Genomic DNA, 18,715 nt, shown 5'->3' on the forward strand with positions numbered 1-18,715 from the left:
AACTATTAAAAACAGCCAGCCTCCCTGTCTGTGTTTTCTTAGAAGTTTAGCTTGAATCCAAACCTAAAGGGTACATATGCAATCAGTGAAAATCTTAGTACCAACTAAGCTATCCTAATAAATGCCAGCTGAGAATTTGGCCTACAGGACTGGCCTTTTAAAAATATATAAAAATATAATGATCCTTCCAACCTGAAGGAAAACCAAAGCATCATACTTCCAATTGGCACGGGAACTTAATATCTCAAATCTCATTGAAGTCCCTGAAGTCTGTCAAGGTAAGAAATAACAGAATTTAAAAAATATAAAATGAGAAGCTATGATATCTGTTTTGTGAAGTACTAAGAAGAACAACGTACTTCATTAAGAGGCATCCACTAGGTTCCAGAAGGCTATTATATTAAAACATAAACAGGAATCCTTCAAAAATCATTTTTTGAATCACAGAATATAAATGACAGCTAACTGTTAATGCTCTTAAAACAGTAGCCCCCAGTTTATAAGCTGTGGAATGTGTATCGCTGAACTCTTAAGTACTTGCAAGTTTTATTCCTTTCAGTGAGGTCCAAAATGAATAGAGTTTCTGAAGACTGGGCCTTAAATTATTTTTTTACAATGATGCAGCCAAGGCTGAAGTCCAATTGAACTCAACAGGACTTACTTTGGAGGGAAATGCAAGGTATTTGTAGGTTACACCAGTTCCTAACAGTAAGCTGACCATTTCTCCTAATCATCTAACAAGTGAAAGTCAGCTCAGTGTAAATGCTAAATCCGTTTTTTGTAATAGAATGCAATATTTTTTCTGAAAGTAGGAAAATGAAAGCAAATGCATTCTGTGCTTCTGATGTCTGAACATCACAATGCAGGAATTTTGTGGACATAAAACACGTATGTATTTTTTGGGGGGGTAAGGAATGGATGTTAAACATGCTGATTTTATAGAAGTACCATATTTGGATATGGGAGGTCTAGATTAATTATCAGAAGGGTAGATTCCCATTTCTTTTGAGAAGCGTTGCTATGCAAGGATGACTCATTCTCAGTGACAAAACAGACCTGGATGTGGCTTGAATAGTGACTAACTTTTATTGGCCAGACAGAATGGTTAGGAATTCAACAAATTGCTAAAGGCTGAGTGGAGAAATAAAAAAACCCACGTTACCCCTATGTTTAATTTGGTTCAGTCTAAAAACAGAATCAATAAAAATGTTACTTTAGTTGCTTTAGCTGAAGCACAAAATAAACAAATTGATTTTCCCCATTAGGAGAGACCTTGCTTTTTACAAAGAGGCAGTTGTTCAGTTTTGGAGGCAAATGTATTTTAGATTTAAATTCTTTATAAAGCATTCATAAATGCAATAATGACCTGACATGGAGAAGTGAAAGGAACAAAAGAAACCCCAACTCCTGTATCATCCAGTAATGTCAGTAGGTCCTGGACAGTAATCAAATCCTTACAAGAAAGAGCAGAGTACAATAGTGAGGAACTGCGGAAAAGTAACAGCTCTATTCTCCAACAGATTGGAGCATTACAGAGCAAAAGATTTGTGATCAAAATTAGAACTATGTTGAATTTTCATTCTCACACATTTTTGAGAATGTGTGCATTCCCCCAAATTCTACTTTCCAGTTTTAATTATGTTTGCAGTCATTGTTCTTTGGTTGCTTTGGCACTTAAAAAAAACACTTTAACTGGGCTTTGTCTTCCTAAATACGTAAGAGTCTGCTGGATCAGGCCAATGGCCCATGAAGTACAGCATGCTATTCTCACAGTGGCCAACTAGATGCCTATGAAAAGCTCCAAAGAAGGACCTGAGCACAACAGCACTCTCCCCACTCATGATTCCTAGCAACTGGCTTTCAGAGGCATACCGCCTCCAAGAGTGGAGGCAGAACATAGCCATCTTAGCTAGTAGCCATTGATAGGCTTGTCCTCCATGAATTTCTCCTTCAATAATTTATAAAATTTTCAGAGACCATGTAATTATTGTGATGACTTCTTGGGGCCATAGAGCCAACCTGATTTAGCTACTCAGTGGCATCTGGTCAGTGCAAATGCAGGAGGCACTGGGTAGCAAAAATGTCAGATGTTCTGGTTACCAATCGGCTGGAGGTCTCCTAGAAAACATGGCTGCGTAAGCAGCTAGATTTTAGTTCCTCACAGGCCAAGACTTTCTCACTGGTTCTGAAGGCAGATGGAACAAAGATGTTAGAAGCTGCCCTCCCAGTTCTCAGATATTGCAAGGGTTATTCCTCCCCCAGGGCAAATGCTTTGATATCCATTCTAGGGTGTTGGTGTTGGGATGAAGCCAAAATGGGAGGCAGTTTCTGAGCGGTGCACAAATGTTTACAAAACTCATTTCCCTGGTTCAGCTAAGCTTTTATCAAAATGGCAGAAATCTACTTTAGCCACAATAGAGTTTATTTCGGTGCAGAAATATGCTAGTTAAAGTTATGTGAAAACACATGTGGTGTTGAAAGCATTACATCATGTTGTCTCTGAACAATGTGGTCTCATTCAATCACAGTTATTGGAGACCTGCTGCACTAGAGATAAACACCCCCACATAGCTCATTGTCTTACAGTATGAGAATGATAGCAAGAAACAGGGCCCCAGGTATCATCTAGCGTATCTGTAGACTTGCAATACTTAAATTCACTAAAACTGATGATAATTCAGTTTGCATTTTAAAGCTTCTCTATGGAGTGTGTTCTATTGCTAAGCTATCATAAGAGTTGAGACGCTTCCCTATAATATCCTCCGCCTACTACCGCTTTGATCTTTTCTACATTTCTACAGAGCCAGCCCTACTAAGAGGCAGAGTGAGGTAGATGCCTCAGACGGCAAATATTTAAGGGCAGCAACTGGAGCTTTAAAATACTTGGAGCAGATCCACACTATACATTTAAAGCACATTCAACATACATTTAAAACACATGGCACCCCCCAAAGAACTCTGGCAAGTGTAGTTTCCCCCTCACAGAGCTACAGCTCCTATCATCCTTAAAAGACTACATTTCCCAGGGCTTTTTTTCAGCTGGAACTCAACGGAACCGAGTTCCAGCACCTCTTAGGTGCATTTCAGCAGCCCTTTAGGGTTGTGGCTGTGCAGTGTGACGATTGGGTTGCTGCGGCGATCGTGTTGCCACAGTGATTGTAATTGTGGCTGCACGCCGGAGGTGGAAGTCAGCAGCAGGGTTGCCGAAAGTGTGGGTGCTCAGCAAGTTCCAACACCTCTTTCTAAGAAAAAAAAGCCCTGACAGTTCCCATGATTCTTTGCTAGAATTCATGCGCTTTAAAATGTGCGTTGAATGTGCTTTAAATGTGTGGTGTGGATCTGCTCTAGTTCTCCAAAGGTGGGAAGAGTCTAGGAGGCAGAGGCTCAAAAGGCCTCAGCTTCACTTCCAACCCTTGTTGGGGCAGGTTGCTCACTTGCCCTGAGGCATGTAGTGTGATAAAAATTCATTATACAACCCACAAGTGTGTATCGTGAACATTAGGTAGGAAATGACCGACTGATTGTGCTCTGTCAGTTGCTTCATACATTCTGATATGTCTATGCGCACATCCCTATGCATGTTGACTGAAAGGGTCATCTTTACTCCTAGAAAGTAAAAAGTTGAACATTTTGAGAGAATGGGCAGTATTCAACTAAGTCTTACTCAGAGTGGACCCATTAAAATTAATGGGCCTATCATGCTCATTTATTTTGATGGGTCTACTCTTGAGTAAAACCTGCTTGAATACCACTCAATGGATATAGGAATGTACCCTCCAACATTTAGGATACTACACAGGGCACATTTGTGAGTGAGGTGCAAGCAGATGCATAACCCCACTGTCCAGCCACAGGTTCAGTACATACATTTTGGTGAATGTGTGCACAGACGTAGCGCGTCAGCATGAAGAGGCAAGCACAGATAGTTTACCTGTTCACAGATAGGGTCAGCTGATCCAGGCAAGCTTTGATCTTGTTTTGTGCTTCTAGATGTGTCATGTTTTCTGTGCTCTCACCATTAATTGACAAGATGACATCACCTGGGCAAAGGCTGGCAAGGGCGGCTTTACTTCCAGGATTAATCTGCATGAGAGAAAGAAAAGTTTAATTGCTATGAAGTTTTAATAGTGAGCGACTCAGATTTGTTCCTCAATGTAAACTGCATGTGGAGAAAAAGCAGATCCAGGACATTTATTGACTTTTATTCTTGTTGGGGTTGTGAGAGTGAAGAAAGCAGAGTAGAAACTGGTAGCACACTGTTTTTAGAGCTTCCCTGAGCAAGCAGCTTTGAACTGAGAGAGCCAGCAGAAAAGAACAGAGAAACCCACAGGAAAACTGCTGATCCATTACAAACGGCCAAAGTCTCTCTGCAATGATTTCCAGCTCATAAGGATTGTAACTAAGGTTAAAATGTATGGGCTTATTTCTTTCTCTTTAGAGTACCATATGTTATGTGGCCAGCATCATGCCTACTTCGAGTTAAACAGCTCAGTGAACTTAGTCTCCATTGACAATACTTCAGGTTAGAAGCTTGAAACCCAGGCCATGATTGTATAGCCAAGTATCACTGGAGAATCACTGGAGTCAATAAAGAGTGTTAAGGATGCTTATGGAATCTGCGTCTGCTGGATTTTTGAGATTTTACTGTACTGAATTAGGTTTCACCCAACAATGTTTTCATGCTCTTTGATCCTGTAGAGACTTCCAGCACCATGCATTCATGCTCCTTGTTTGCGAGAGCATCCAGCAGTTGCCATACAAGAGTCCACCAGTGCAGCAATTGTACTTCCACACAGTTCCATGGCCTGGTGAATAAGGACCATAGAGTAGTGGGAAGCCAATGTTGCATTATGGGGGAGGTGTGTACTAGCATAGAGGTGATAAAGCATATTTTCTGTCCAATATGTAGCTGAAGACAGAGTATGTAGATGTTCAGGTTGGTCATTCCAGCACCAGACAACAACCACAGGGATATAACTTGCACCTTGGTAACTTATTAGTGATATTCTGGGGGAAATGTTACAATTGAGACTCATCCAGAAGCTAGATAAATCCAAGCTGAATTTTATACTGTGAGCAGTCTGCAAATGCATTTGGCCCTTGGAAACCCCCATTTTTATTACCAAGGTTCACTGTTTTGTCACATGCTTCAGATCAGCTCATTCAGTTCAAGGGACAAATGAGAAATTGTTTCTATAATTGAAAGAAACAGTCAACATGGTGGCAACTATTCTAATAGCCTTCTGCCAGGGTGTTATCTTCCACAACAACTTTCCCTGACTGCTGTTCAGATTACCTGTCACTTTCCAGTCGTGCATGAAATATCATGCTGTTTATTAAATCTTTATCGCTTCCCCTCCTGCTGTTTTTGTATTAATGCCAAAATCTTGCAAAGCTTGTAACTCCCTTTGAGGGAGGCTAATGACACATCCTGTAGTTTGAATTTGTAGTTTGAATTTGAAAGAAAAATGGGGAGTTGATTCCACACTCCAAAATGAAACAAAGTTTTCCTTGAACCACTGGGTATCAGAACAAATAGTCTTCATGCACAAGATTAATCTATTATGATATAATGGAAGTAGATCAGTGGCCAATGAATTTGTGAATAATTTAACTCCGTGTTTACCCTCTAGCTTTCTCCACATTCACAGCATCTGTTATTGCTTCCAAGCACAATTGCCATGAAAAGCTAGACTCCTATGGTAATAATAATAATAATAATAATAATAATAATAATAATAATAATAATAATTTTATTATTTCTACCCCACCCATCTGGCTGGGTTTCCCCAGTGTTAGCTATTGACACATTTCTCTGGAGTTTTGGTTAATTATATCTTGCTGCGTTAAGAGATCATTCTTATTGCAATGACCATAATTCTGTTTCCTCAAGAGATGTGTAACTTCTTTTAAATAAGCTGAGAATGATTTTCTTACAAATAAATAAGCACTTGCTGCTTAATATGGATCATAGATGACAAAACTTTCACTACAGTCATTTTTAGTTAATAACTTACTGTAACTATATACGACTTTTCTGTTAATTCACAGAAAGCCAGTAATAATTTAAAGTAACAGAACAAATAAACAACAAACAACAATAAAAGAGCAGAATTCTCTGAAGCAGGCTTTTCAGAAACGAATTGCATAGCACATGAATGATGAAAGATTGGAAACCTGTTTTCTTTAGGTTAGATGAGTGTTTTTTATATACAAATGATTGAGGGTGCCATCACAAAACAAAATTAAGTATAAAACAGAGGTAGGGTCCGAGCCACAAAACAAAAACCCAGCGTTTTCTGTTTGAATTTAGCAAACCCCTCAATCCACAGAAGGCAAGCATCTTCCTTGTCTTTCAGGCAATTCCCTTCATCTCTCTTTCTTCCCCTCCCCCATTAACATCAGCACCCAAACGTGTGCAAGATTGGCACTGCAGAATTGTCAATTGGAACTGTGTCAGGTTAGGACTATAATCCTGCCCAAGATTAAAAAGCCTTTCTATCCATACCTTCAGGTACTCCTAAGGTGACAATACCCTACAGGTCCTTTTCTGTGATGGCCCACCACCTCTGGAACTTTCCTCTCTTGAATAGCTCCCTCACTCCTTACATTTAAAAGGTAAAGGGACCCCTGACCATTAGGTCCAGTCGTGGCCGACTCTGGGGTTGTGGCGCTCATCTCCCTTTATTGTCCGAGGGATTCTGATTACAGCTTCCAGGTCATGTGGCCAGCATGACTAAGCCGCTTCTGGCGAACCAGAGCAGCACACGGAAACACCGTTTACTTTCCCGCCGGAGCGGTACCTATTTATCTACTTGCACTTTGACGTGCTTTTGAACTGCTAGGTTGGCAGGAGCAGGGACCAAGCAACGGGAGCTCACCCTGTTGCGGGGATTCGAACTGCCAACCTTCTGATCGCCAAGTCCTAAGCTCTGTGGTTTAACTCACAGCGCCACCTGTGTCCCATTCCTTACATTTAGGAAGGCACTTAAAGCCTTTTTTAAAAAAAAAAAAATCAGGCTTTGGAACTCCCCTAGCTACAGTATTTTGGCTGCTATCTAATCTGCTATGGTTTTGGGTTGTCTGTTATATTCCTACTTTATATACACCTCAGCAGCTGTATAAGAAGCATTTTATTCAGCTTCTCAAGCTTTCTATTTCATAAAAAACACTCTCATGCAGCAACCCTGGAAGTATGTACTGACAGAGTCACTTTTCTATTCAGATGATGTACTACATAACTTAACAATATTACATAGATGCTGTGTCATGAAACCTAAACATTCAGTCTGACCCTTCTAGCCATTGCCTTTTATTAAACCCCTTATAGGCCCATTTCTTTCAGAACTGAGATGATGGCAAGAGGAAGTTGAATAAATAGCTTATTGCTGACTTTTAAAGGACTAGATTTTTTAAAAGCATAAAAAAGAACACCTGCATAGCAACATATTTTTATTAACCAAAGCACAAACACTAAAATGTTCCATAAAAAGGTTCAAGTTTAGAATTGTCCCTAACTAGCAGTTCCTTAAGATGGAGATCAGACAAAGACTGTATTAAAATAAGCATATGCTTTTAACAAGATTCATTAACTGGATTCCATTAAAACAACACAGAAGAGCTTGTTTTAGTGGATTGCAAATATCACTGACTGTTATTGATTACAATTGCCTATCAACACCACAGGCAGTTTTGGCAAGAAGCAGATGAGTTGCAATTGACAATTATGCAAGTTTAACTCTCTTGGTATGGGGGTGGAAAACATATGCAAGCCAAAGGAAGACTTAAGATGAACTTACATAATTCTGAATGAAGTGAGTCAGTGCACGACAGACACCTTCCTTTAGATGTTTCAGTTTGTTATTTGTTTTGTCTAGACTAGAAAAGTTTCTGAACTTGAAAGTTCCCTATTGTATTTTGTAGAGAGCCAAGCAAAGCAGGGCTATTTAACAGACAATGGTACCTTCATTTCTGCTTTCATTGCAGGACTGAAAGGGATGCCAGGCATCCTCCAGCCTAGTTCCTTGCTTTTCATCTGTTTGCGTGATTACTACGGTTGGGTTGACACATGAGGGAAATGAAGACATGACCTCCGAAGGTAAGATATATTGTTTGCATTTTCTCTGGTTTAGCATAGTGTTAGAGACTGAACTATGAATCAGAAAGAGTTTACTGCCTGGCAGTTAGCAGACACAGGGTACCCAATCTGAATTGTAACCACAATGAGGGGCAAAAGGTTAGAGCCACCTACTATCCCTTTAGGGTTCCAGCATAGATCAAACCCTCCTACACATGCCATTTACTGTTAAAAAGCCCTTCAACAATTGCTAGTTTTGAGAATGGTACTGCATCTAGTTTGGCTGTCAATGATAATACAATTTTCTGTGCTAATTATTGCTGTAATTTTTCTCCTTGCTTTTTTTTGCAAAATATAGAAAAGAGTCCTGAGTAAATCATATTTCAGTACAATGCATGGCTGGTATTTTATATTGGTTTGTTTGCAAACACCCTATGCTGTTCCAAAGGGTCCCTCAACTCCCAAGAATGTCTTTTTGCAGGGTGCATGAGGGTACAATGGTGGAAGGAGCCAGGAAAGCCTTACTGCATGAGTGGAGTTCTGCTTGCTCTTCTTTGAATCCAACCCAATGAGTGGCAAAGGAACACTAAATATTTCCAGTTAATTGTGCGAGCTTGGTAAAGGAAAGGCAAGAGTTAGGGTTGTGTTTTTGATTTTTTTTATAAGGTCTTGTAATCCCATTATCCCTCCAACCTTCTGAACGCTACTACCCACAACTTCTCTTCTAGCCATGAATGTGGGAGAACAGGATCAATGAGTGCCTTTGTGAGGGCTGCTTCCATCTGCTGATGTGTGGAGTGTTCAGCTCTGTCCCCTGGAGACTGACACATTTCCTTCACATTCACAGTATAAAGCTATCCCTCTCCAGAGATTGCAAGAGCCTGCTGCTAAAATGTATGGTTTTAGTTATGAATCTTGTTACCAGCCAAGAAGAGCTGAGTTATCTCACGAGTGAGGAAAAGGGAAGCAGAGCACCACAGTGCTTGGCTTCCCCCATCCATGTCATCTTCTAATGGTAGAATTATATGTTTCGGTTACAGGAATCATATGGCTGTTGCCAAAAGCAGCAACCTTACAGCTCTTTCTCCCTCCTCCCCCACAAACATTTAACAGTACAAAGCATATAATGTGCCAATCCCAACCCTCGAAAGCCAAGGGAATCAATTGGAGAATGGATAAAGAGACTCTCAGCTCAGTGACATCATGTCACACATTTTGTACCAAAGGTTATGGGAAAGATAGGAAGTGGAGACATAGGGCTGGTGTTTTTGAGGGCCAGTGGCAAGTATGAGGGCTGTAACCAGGGCTGGCCCAAGACATTTCAGCACCTCAGGCAACCCCAGAATAGAGCTACCCCTCTCCCTGCCAGTGAAGAAGGAGTGAGTGAAGGTCAACATTAGGAACGGATTGGGGGAAAGAGAGGAAGATCAACATTGGGATCTACTGGCCCTGGGTACCTTGCCACCTGAGACAATCGTCTCACTTGGCTCCAAGTGTTGGTCGCCCCTGACTGTTAGGGAATGCACAAATGTAGAGCATTTTCCTTTCTCAGTGGGCCTTCTCCTATTCAAGGATGAGCCCTAGTGGGCCTACCTAGTGACTGTGACAACAGACAACAATGGCACCAGGAGTGCTTTAATCTTTTCTAATCAGCACAAAGATCATGAACCAAGGGGATGAGGAGTTCAATGGAGCTGAGAACTTGTTACAAGAACTTTTCAAACCCATCTGCCAAGCTCAAAAGCCAAAGCAGGAGACCCTTACTTACAGAAATCTCTATTCCTATTGGAGTGCCTACCCTGTGACAAGGTGGGTGCATGACTTAGCCACCCAGTGCTGAGAAAATATTTTTAAAGAGAGCCCAAGAGGTACACGTGCACCCAGCCCAAGAAGCTATTGTGCTTATCTAATTAAATTAAACAAATCTCCCTCATTTGTGAATCATATAATGAGGACCTCTTGATGCACTCACTCAGATGTCTCTAACAATATAAATATATTTATATTCTTTGTGTATCAATTTATCACTGGCAATAATATATTATTATTTTTATCTCTTAGTGCCATTTCTGTAATTCAATTCATTGCCCTCTGTTTATTCCCTTTTAGAGCTTTTGCACAACAAATGGTTGAGTATGAAAACAATCCTTTTAAAACTGGATGTTGTTGTTTTTGCTTCTTTTGAATAAATATAAACATAATAGCTGGACTGATCTGATTACTATACCAAGCTATTAAATTTACATATTGTAAATATACTTATGTGTTAGCAGCATCACTGTTATAATCTGGGAACCTAATCCTATTCCCATTTTATTTCAGGTACAAGGTTTGGAGTCAGTGACATTTTCTATTTTAAAATGTTTTTGGTTGTTTTTCTGTTGAAAATGTCAAATCATGACAGTCTACTTGAGAAATGGATATAATGGTTTCAGGCCTTGGTTCAAAGTGGGAACCTTGATGTTTGCATATTATTTCCACAGAAACTTGGAGCACCTGTGTCAGGAGAACAATAGTTTAAACTTTGTTTTTAAAATACTGATGTCATTACACTAACATTGTAAAAGTTCTGTAAATCCCCTCCATTAGGCTGAATGTGTTTTGTTTTGTCCAGCTTGGCAAAGCTTGAAAATGTTTAGGGTGTGTGAGGTTTATTTTGTTAAGCTTCCACCAAGGTCAGACCTTGAAGGAATGGAACAACATGAATCATTCCTTCCGTCTGATTTCCTATCCCAGATTATCAGTGGGGCTGATTAATTAAAGTAATTCATTTTATGCACAAAGTCAAGATTATCTTAGTTTTCTGTGGGGGAAAAGCACTATTAAGTGCGTAAGTTAAGGGTAGTTCATAATGATGTTCAAAAGCAGGGAAATTTAAAACTGAGCCATAAAGACCCGCACATTGCTACTTAAGAAATAGAACTGAATTTTCTACAGTAAATCCAAAAACTAGAAATTTATCAGGAGCCAACCATTGTTAAATAGAGGAAATAATAACCATTAATGCAGCTACACAATTTTTGTTGAGAAACACCACCCATGCTGTATTGCATGATTAAATTATACACATGGATTACATGATAGTGCACAAGTAGATCTATAAGCATATTCCAGCCATAAGACACAAAGGCTTCTTTTGTGATCTCTACAACCATAGCAGGCGCTGTAACGCTCCAACAGTTTGACTTCCCCCTGAAAGGGCACTTTTCCATTCTCCCCCAAGACAGATGGATGCCAGCCAACCAATATTTTCCTTGCTTCAAATTAACACTCAAAAGCTACATTTGCTCTAGTGTATATATCTGTAACGTTTTATGACATTGATAGTTGTTGGTACATGTTCCCAACCTAAACACAAATGACTGTGATATTCATGAGCTGGAAACATCTCCCTTTAGGGTTGCCAATGTGGTGCTCATAGGCATCAGTGTGCCCAATACATCCTATGATACCCATGAAAGGTTTCAATAAATATTCCCTCAAAAATCCACATGAGAGACTGCTTGGACTTCTTGCTCAGCTTCTGTTTGCATTAGTTCAGCTCCCTTAAACATGATCACATTTCATGGATGCCAGGATTGGACATTCATCCTACCGTCTCCTCTGGCAGTGGCTGATGTAGGCGCATTTCCCCCATTGATGGAAAAGGGACAAACCTGCATTATTTTATGGTTCTGTCTCTCTTTGTGCTTTCTTTGATGAAACAGCCATTACACTATGCCGCCATGACAGCCATGTTTGTGCTATGTCATGTAGTGGGGGTGGGACCAGGGAGGCCATGGCCCCGGGTGCAAATTTATGAGGGGGCACAACCAGGCACCTCCACAACAGGCTCCCACATTGAGGCCAGAGCTGTAGGGAGGCAAGCCACACCTGGGCCAGGCCTTTGGTGCTGGGCAATGGCAGTGCCTCCTCATGGCTGGCAGAGGGACAGCTGCACTTGTGCCACCACCACCCACAGAAGAGGCAGGGAGGAAGAGGAAGGTGGGAAAGCAATGCCAGAGCCACGTGTGTTGCCCAGAGCACCTAGCTGCAAGGACAGGAGGTCAAGGCGACACAGCATTGCTATTGGCTTCACGTTTTCTGCCTTATTTCTGCTCCCAGGTTGGGGCTAGTTTGCAAGGAGAGGCTCCCTTGATTAGATGCTGGCCAGCAAATGGACTGATTGCTGCCCAGTCCACCAGGGTGTCAGGGAGCCGACAGGGAGAGCAGGTTGTTCATAAGTCAGAGAAAGAGAGAGAAACACTTGAACAAAGAACACACAGAAGGCAATTCTGTCCTAACGAAGCAGTTGTTCAGTGGGGCACAGCAAGCTGTCAGCGGAGAAACTGCCAGAGTGGCCTTGAGGGAGAACTGCAGGTTCCATCTTCTCTCTGTCATCACTATCAGCACCTACATCAAAACTGGGAACCTCCTCACCCTGTCCTGTCTCTTTGCTATCCCTCAAGCACTCTGCTTCTAGCAGATCCCTGCCTGTCCTCTCCTCTGAGGTGAGACCAGAGTCCCACCACTAGTCCGCAGGCTCGAAATCCTCTTCCTCTGTGCCTTCCCTGTCGGGCTCTTGGTTGAGTGGATTCCACCACTCTTCCTCATCCAGCCAGTTCTTAACACAGGGGGATGCAACACTTGCCCCACCCCAGGCTCCAGCTACCCACTCTACGCCCCTGACACCATGCCCCAATGGCAGCAACTTTGTGACTAGCCCTTTGTCCAAATTCCAGATGTGCCCACTGGCCCAAAATTTTCACAGTGCCTGGTTAGTGGGGCTTAATTCTGAGTAAACATTTATAGGATTGCTCTGTAAGGCTGTGGTCCAATGCACATTTGTTGGGGAATAAACCTCACAACACAGTGAGACTAATTTCTGAGTGAACCTGAACAGGATCACACGTAAAACGGCTTAAGAATAGGTTATCTGGTGGTTCTCTGGATATGATAAATTCCATTAAGACCAAAGGGTGGCAGAGAGCTAGCAAACATTTTTTAAATAAACAAAAAGTGTTGATGCCTAGAGACCAATTGCTTTCCCTCTGGGCATATCTATTATGTGCTTGTTTAACAGATGTCTGTATTATTTTACTCACTCCTCATCAGTACCTTGTCACATGTTCCTTGTCTGCTACTACTCAAGGTCTGTGTTATTAAAATCCCCCCATTAAAATAATAGGATTTGGGGAAAACCTATCTAAATTAAGAAGAATATATAGAGTTTTGCAGCCAAATATATTCAAATTGACTGTAACAATTACAAATAGAATAGTTTTAAAAAGTTATTTATTTGCCTGTCTTTGACATTTTGTTTTAGGATTGCTGGATGTGATTCCCATTTACTGCAGCGACTTCTTCCAGACTGAATGCAGCTACAGAGAATGAATTTTGCAGGCTGCATTGGGGGAAACACCTTTTAGCAGCTGTTTCTCCTTTCAATGTATGTGACAGCTTTATGAGCCATTATGTATACCTATCCCAAACACAAAATGGCTACAAAAGTGGTATAAAAAAGGCAAGTTATCTATTTGACTTCAAAGAAAAATGTTCAGTCCTTTAAGACACACCCAAGATTCAAAGTTCACAAACTTTTGCAATGAAAAGACAAAGGAGGCCAATATTTTTGACACAACAAATACCCAAAATGGAATGGTCTAAATAGCATAGTACCATGTTTGCTAACTCATTTACCAAGTTCTGTATTTTTGTGATAAAATGCTGTTTTAATACTAAAAAAAAATTCCTCACTGCTTTGTAATATATATAAGACTTTTACATATCCATTTTTCAAGGCAGCCTGAAGAAGAAATGGGTAACAACTTATTGTAGGATTACTTTATATTTCAATTTGAGATTAAATGTTCCCTATGTCTCTGGGACAGTAGCTGATGTTCTATATTAGGAAAAGAGCTTGGGATGTGTTGAATAGCTTAGCTTTAGCAGTGTAAACATTTTGTTGTTGGGGGAGGAGGATTCAAAGTTAATTTTTATTAACTACTAAAATGGTCATAATCTCCGGTGAAGTTGCTTCAAAAGGCCTCTCTGAGAGGCAAAATGCAGCCCTACTCTTTAATTACTAACCATTGGGTTAAATCATAGCAAGGTTAACTTTGTATTAACAAGCCTGTACCACACAACGTGCCAAATTCTGCACTGTCTCCTCTCCCTGAAACTCAGTTTATGAAAACAAGATTTCAAAAGTGTTGCTGCAGGCGGAATCTAGTGCGACACTGGAAAGCTGCTGGCCAGGTGGTCACATGTCATGTGCTTTGTGTTTCCAGGTGAATAAGAAATAGTACCTCAATTGTTTTCTTATCACATGAGATTATTGTACTGATTCCCTTTCTCAAGCTGAGGTGGGGAAGAGACTTAAAATATAAAGCTCTGTTATTTTAAACAGATGATTTGTTTTGTATTCCAAAGCACTGTTGTTTTTCTCCTTAGGAAAAACAACAACAACAAAGAGTGCTAGGATTTGAAAAAGATGGCATGACTACAGCCATGACTATAGCCACCACAATATAAAGTCTGCCCAGGTTCCTCACATAGCTTGCAGTAGGCCTACAAGAAAAATCTTTACAACTACCCAACCATTTGGCAGCCTCCTAAATAGTAAGGGAGCATCCCTCCATGCTTAATAGAAGTTGAACAAGCTTTGATCTGATTAACAGGACTGGCAGGTCTTGATGATCACTGACTGGCAAGGTGGCTCATGATGGATAGCTAAGTCAGTAGAGCAGGAGACTCTTAATCTCTGGGTCATGGGTTTGAGCTCCATGTTGGACAAAAGATTCTGGCATCCCAAGGGGTTGGACTAGATGACCCTCATGATATCTTCCATCTCTACAATTCTATTATTCTATAGCTCATTCTGTTTCAAAGTGCTCCAAGCTGCCCTTTTGTTCTCATTAGCCCCAGCTCTGTTGACATCACCTGCTGGTGGTCTTATCACATGAATTTCTATCCTCCAGCACAGTGAAATCACCTTTAAGATAAGTTCAGGTGTCTAAAAGCTTCTTGCTTTGAAGGCCTCCCTTGAGCTTTTCTTCTCATTAGATCTGGCTGAGAGCCAGCTTCAGTCTCCTCCTACCTGAAATTTTCAGCTCTCAGAAATTTCATTCGTATTCTGTTCCTCTCTCATCTCATCTTCAGGCCAATATGCTTAGGAACTCACATGTAGCCTCTACAATAAAACTAAGGCATATCTCTGGCACCTATGACCCCATACTTCTGTAACATCGCAATAGTTCAGTCCAGGGGGCAAAAGTTGGTCAGTGGCTGACAACTACGGTAGCTCAATAGAAACTCCATATTTAGAAGTACGGAATGCTGGATCCTGGGCAAAAATGATAGATATCCCCCATTACCTCTATATCAGCTTGCAAATTTCCACATCACAAATTTATATGAACCCTGGTCTGGTCTAGCAATTCATATCTTACTTTTTAGCTTCCTTAATATCTGTGGAAAACTCAGTCTGACAGGTATTGCTTAGCCTGGCTGTACCTTTTCTTTCTTCTACCAGCAAGCCCTGTTACATTTTTCCCTTGAAAACTGACAACAAATACATATTCACTGCTTTTAAAATACCATTATAGTAGGCACCAGGAATGGTTTGCAGAAAGAGTCAAACAGGGAAATAATTAGCTGGAGTGGGTGGGAGGAGTGCCTGAAGGATGCTGGTTGAAGGGGGGGGTTACTCTTTGCATTTTTATGTAGGAACATAAGTAGAGCCTGATGGATCAGGCCCACCCAGTCCAGCATCCTAGTGTCACAGAGGCCAACCAGATGGCTATAAAAAAACATGCAAGCAGGCCATTTGGTTTGTGAGTGGTGTATATGTGAAAAGGACAAATGTAAGAGCAAAAGAGAAAACTACATCCACAAATTTGCATGGGTCTCTATTTATGTATTTCAAATTTGAACCACTGAAAATATTTACAGCATTTTGAATTGACATTTGCATCCAGAGCCTATGCATTGTTTACTCAGAAATGTATTTAACTCTGTTTAAAGGGGTTTACTTCCAAGAAAGTGTGTATAGGATTGCAGTCATTGTGTGGGGATGGGGGAGAGGGAAAGAATCAGATGCTCTCTAGTATCTAAATATATGGTTTCTCTTAGAGGCATGTTTTGAAGTAGGCACTTCAAAAATTCCAAGAGAGTAGGACATCTTGCCAGTAACTGGGCTCCTGTTGGAAACAGGTTCCTCATTTCTTAAAACCACTGTTTCCCTGTGGTACATTCACTTGCTTAATGAAGCTCAAGAAGTGTACATATATCCATATCTGGGTGAGGGATTTGTGATTTACCGAACTGTGGGCCAAACAGAGGACATTTTTCATTACAACAAAGCAAAAAAATAAAATAAATGCCATTTTCACAAGGAAATCCAGAGATCTTCTATGGAGCAAAAGAACCAGATTACTTCAGGAAAGGATCTCCAATATATAACGCCACAATCCTAAAGGTAAGTATTACATTGATAGCTCAGGAGTAGCTGTGCCAGAACGGAACATAGTAGGAATAGGGCCATGCTATCTACAGTACCCAGGTGTGGATGTTTTCACAGTGGCCAAACTGGCTGAAGTGTAATGCTGCCTTGGGATAAATAAAATTAAATGGTGAAATAACTATCCCTACCCATTTTTACATTATACAATGTCAGACCTGCGTTTTTCTGAAACACTTCTAGAAATCAAACATTCTGATCAGTAGGCGCTTTATTGGCATTTCAAGCCACCCTTCAATCATATTCTTTGGGTGGTTAATAGTTAGTAATGGTTATTATACATATGAGTCCAGAATTATCCTAAGCTTGTTTCTCAGACATTTTAGGACGCTGCACTGTTGCATGCTTAGGACTGTAAGCTGAGGTGAACAGTCCAACCCAAAACAAGTTAACTTCATAGCTAAGACCCACGACTGTCAGGAAAACTTACGGTTCTTCCCAGTCAACATGAATGGGATCAGCTTGTTTAAACCAGATATGAAATCATGCACCCCAGGTATAATTTCAGGAGAGCCATTCCTGATAAATGACTGGTCCAAGGATTGACTTGCCTACACAGCGCTCGAAAATGCTGAGACCCAAGCAGAAAAGAGATAAATAGCAGATAAACCCAATCGCTTCAAAGGCTGGAGGTTCCCTGCTCCGCGCTAACGCGCTGCATTCATTGGTGGGCCAAACACAACACCCAGTCAGACCACTTGGTGCAAACTCTTTCACTTGCTTCCCTGGAACAGCCCGCTAGTTAGAAGCAGCAGCCCATCGCTGTTAAAGGAGAACATCTTTTTCTGGTCCGCTCAGCAGCCCGCTCTTGTTTTTAAAGATCCACGGTTCCAGGTTCTCCTTCTCCTTTAAATCTAAGTCGCTACCCAGCTTTGCTTAGCACACACTCCGATCCCAAATAATAACCCTCTTTTCCACTTACAGCACCAGAGAGGAAACTCCTGAGTTTTGAAACCAAAGCAGCTGGGCAAAACCAGCCTCCTGCCTCAGCACCCCTGAAGGCGGGTCTTGATCCTGCCTCCTCCGTCGTCTTAAGTTTTCACAAGCCATGCCACCCTCCCGCATCCAGCAGCGACGAGCGGAACTCGAGGCGCGCAACAAGTGCCTCTGCGGGGAGCGATGCTCTGCGGAGCGCTTGGCGTCCCCGGAATGCCGCCTTTGTTGCTGTCGCTGCTCCCCGCCGCGACCCAGTTGCCTCAGAGGCTGCGGCGCCCGGGAGGCAAGAAGACGGGGCACCGTCGTCTCCCCAACCCGCGTCGGTTGAGAGCCCAATGGCGCAAAAGGCTTGCTGGTTTCCCTCGCCTCACGCGCTGCCCAAACGGACCGAGTTCCTCGCCTCGCGGCGCGCAGGTCGTCCTCCCCTCAGAAGGCAGCCCAGCCGAGCCCAACGCGGGTCAGGGCATGGTGACAGCCTCGCGCCGGCCGGTGCCTGAGGCGCTTCTCAAGGCAGCAGCCAGCCCCCCCCCCCCGAAGAAAACGAAAGGGAGGCGGTTTCTCCCTCGGGAGACTTACCCTGGAAATGGTCAGCGGGGTGCTGAAATCCTTGCCCCCGACCAGCCGGAAGCCCCACGGCGAAGGGCCGCTCAGAGCCACTGTCTGGGGCATGGCGGGGCGCCTCAGTTCCAGAGAGAAAGCGAGCGAGAGAGAGGCTGAAGCCTGAGAGGGGAAAGCGGCGCCCGCTCCGCTCACTCTCCGCTCGCTTCTCCCAAACTCGGCTGCTTTCTAATCCACTTAAAGCGACTGCTAATCTCCGGTCCGGCCTGACGTCTCTCTGTTCCTCCACCTCGGGGAGAAGAGGAGGAGGAGGAGGAGGCGGGAGAGGAGAGGCGGGGAGGGGCGGGTCGCTTGGCGCGCAGGGCGGTCGGAGCTTCGGAGTCCGACGGGTCGCTCTCAGGTGTCCTCAGGATGACCCTCCCGCTCCAAGGAGCCCTGTTGGAGAAGCTGGAGAACTTCTCTCTCTCAGGCTTTCTAGTCAGAGCTAGAAAGAGCTAACTGTAGGAGTTAGATAGCAACACACACAAGCCCTTCCTACCTGTTGTTTTCTCACCAAGGACCAGTGGGTTGCTCACCAGTTCTCGAATTACACAGAAGAAGAAATGAGCAGCCTGGGCTATGTATGTAGAACATTTCTTACCTTC

At 42.3% G+C, this 18,715-nt stretch overlaps 1 protein-coding gene across 2 annotated transcripts in view; it reads right to left on the bottom strand.

The window, feature by feature from the left end:
- PDLIM4 (PDZ and LIM domain 4) overlaps positions 1 to 18,399 on the bottom strand; it is a 62,584-nt gene extending 44,185 nt beyond the window's left edge. Inside the window, exons 1-2 of one of the 2 annotated variants that reach the window (XM_053376764.1) lie at positions 18,090 to 18,399; positions 3,932 to 4,083 (exon numbers count right to left, since the gene is read on the bottom strand). In XM_053376764.1, coding sequence (XP_053232739.1) covers positions 3,932 to 4,083; positions 18,090 to 18,182 — 245 coding nt within the window. In that variant the 5' untranslated portion in view covers positions 18,183 to 18,399. Of the gene's footprint in view, positions 1 to 3,931; positions 4,084 to 17,901; positions 18,020 to 18,089 lie in introns of those variants that run through there. The other variant, XM_053376765.1, reaches the window with a different exon arrangement.
- Positions 18,400 to 18,715: the final 316 nt, after the last annotated feature.

Source organism: Podarcis raffonei, chromosome 2 (assembly GCF_027172205.1).
Source record: "Podarcis raffonei isolate rPodRaf1 chromosome 2, rPodRaf1.pri, whole genome shotgun sequence".
NCBI classification, from domain to species: Eukaryota; Metazoa; Chordata; class Lepidosauria; order Squamata; family Lacertidae; genus Podarcis; species Podarcis raffonei.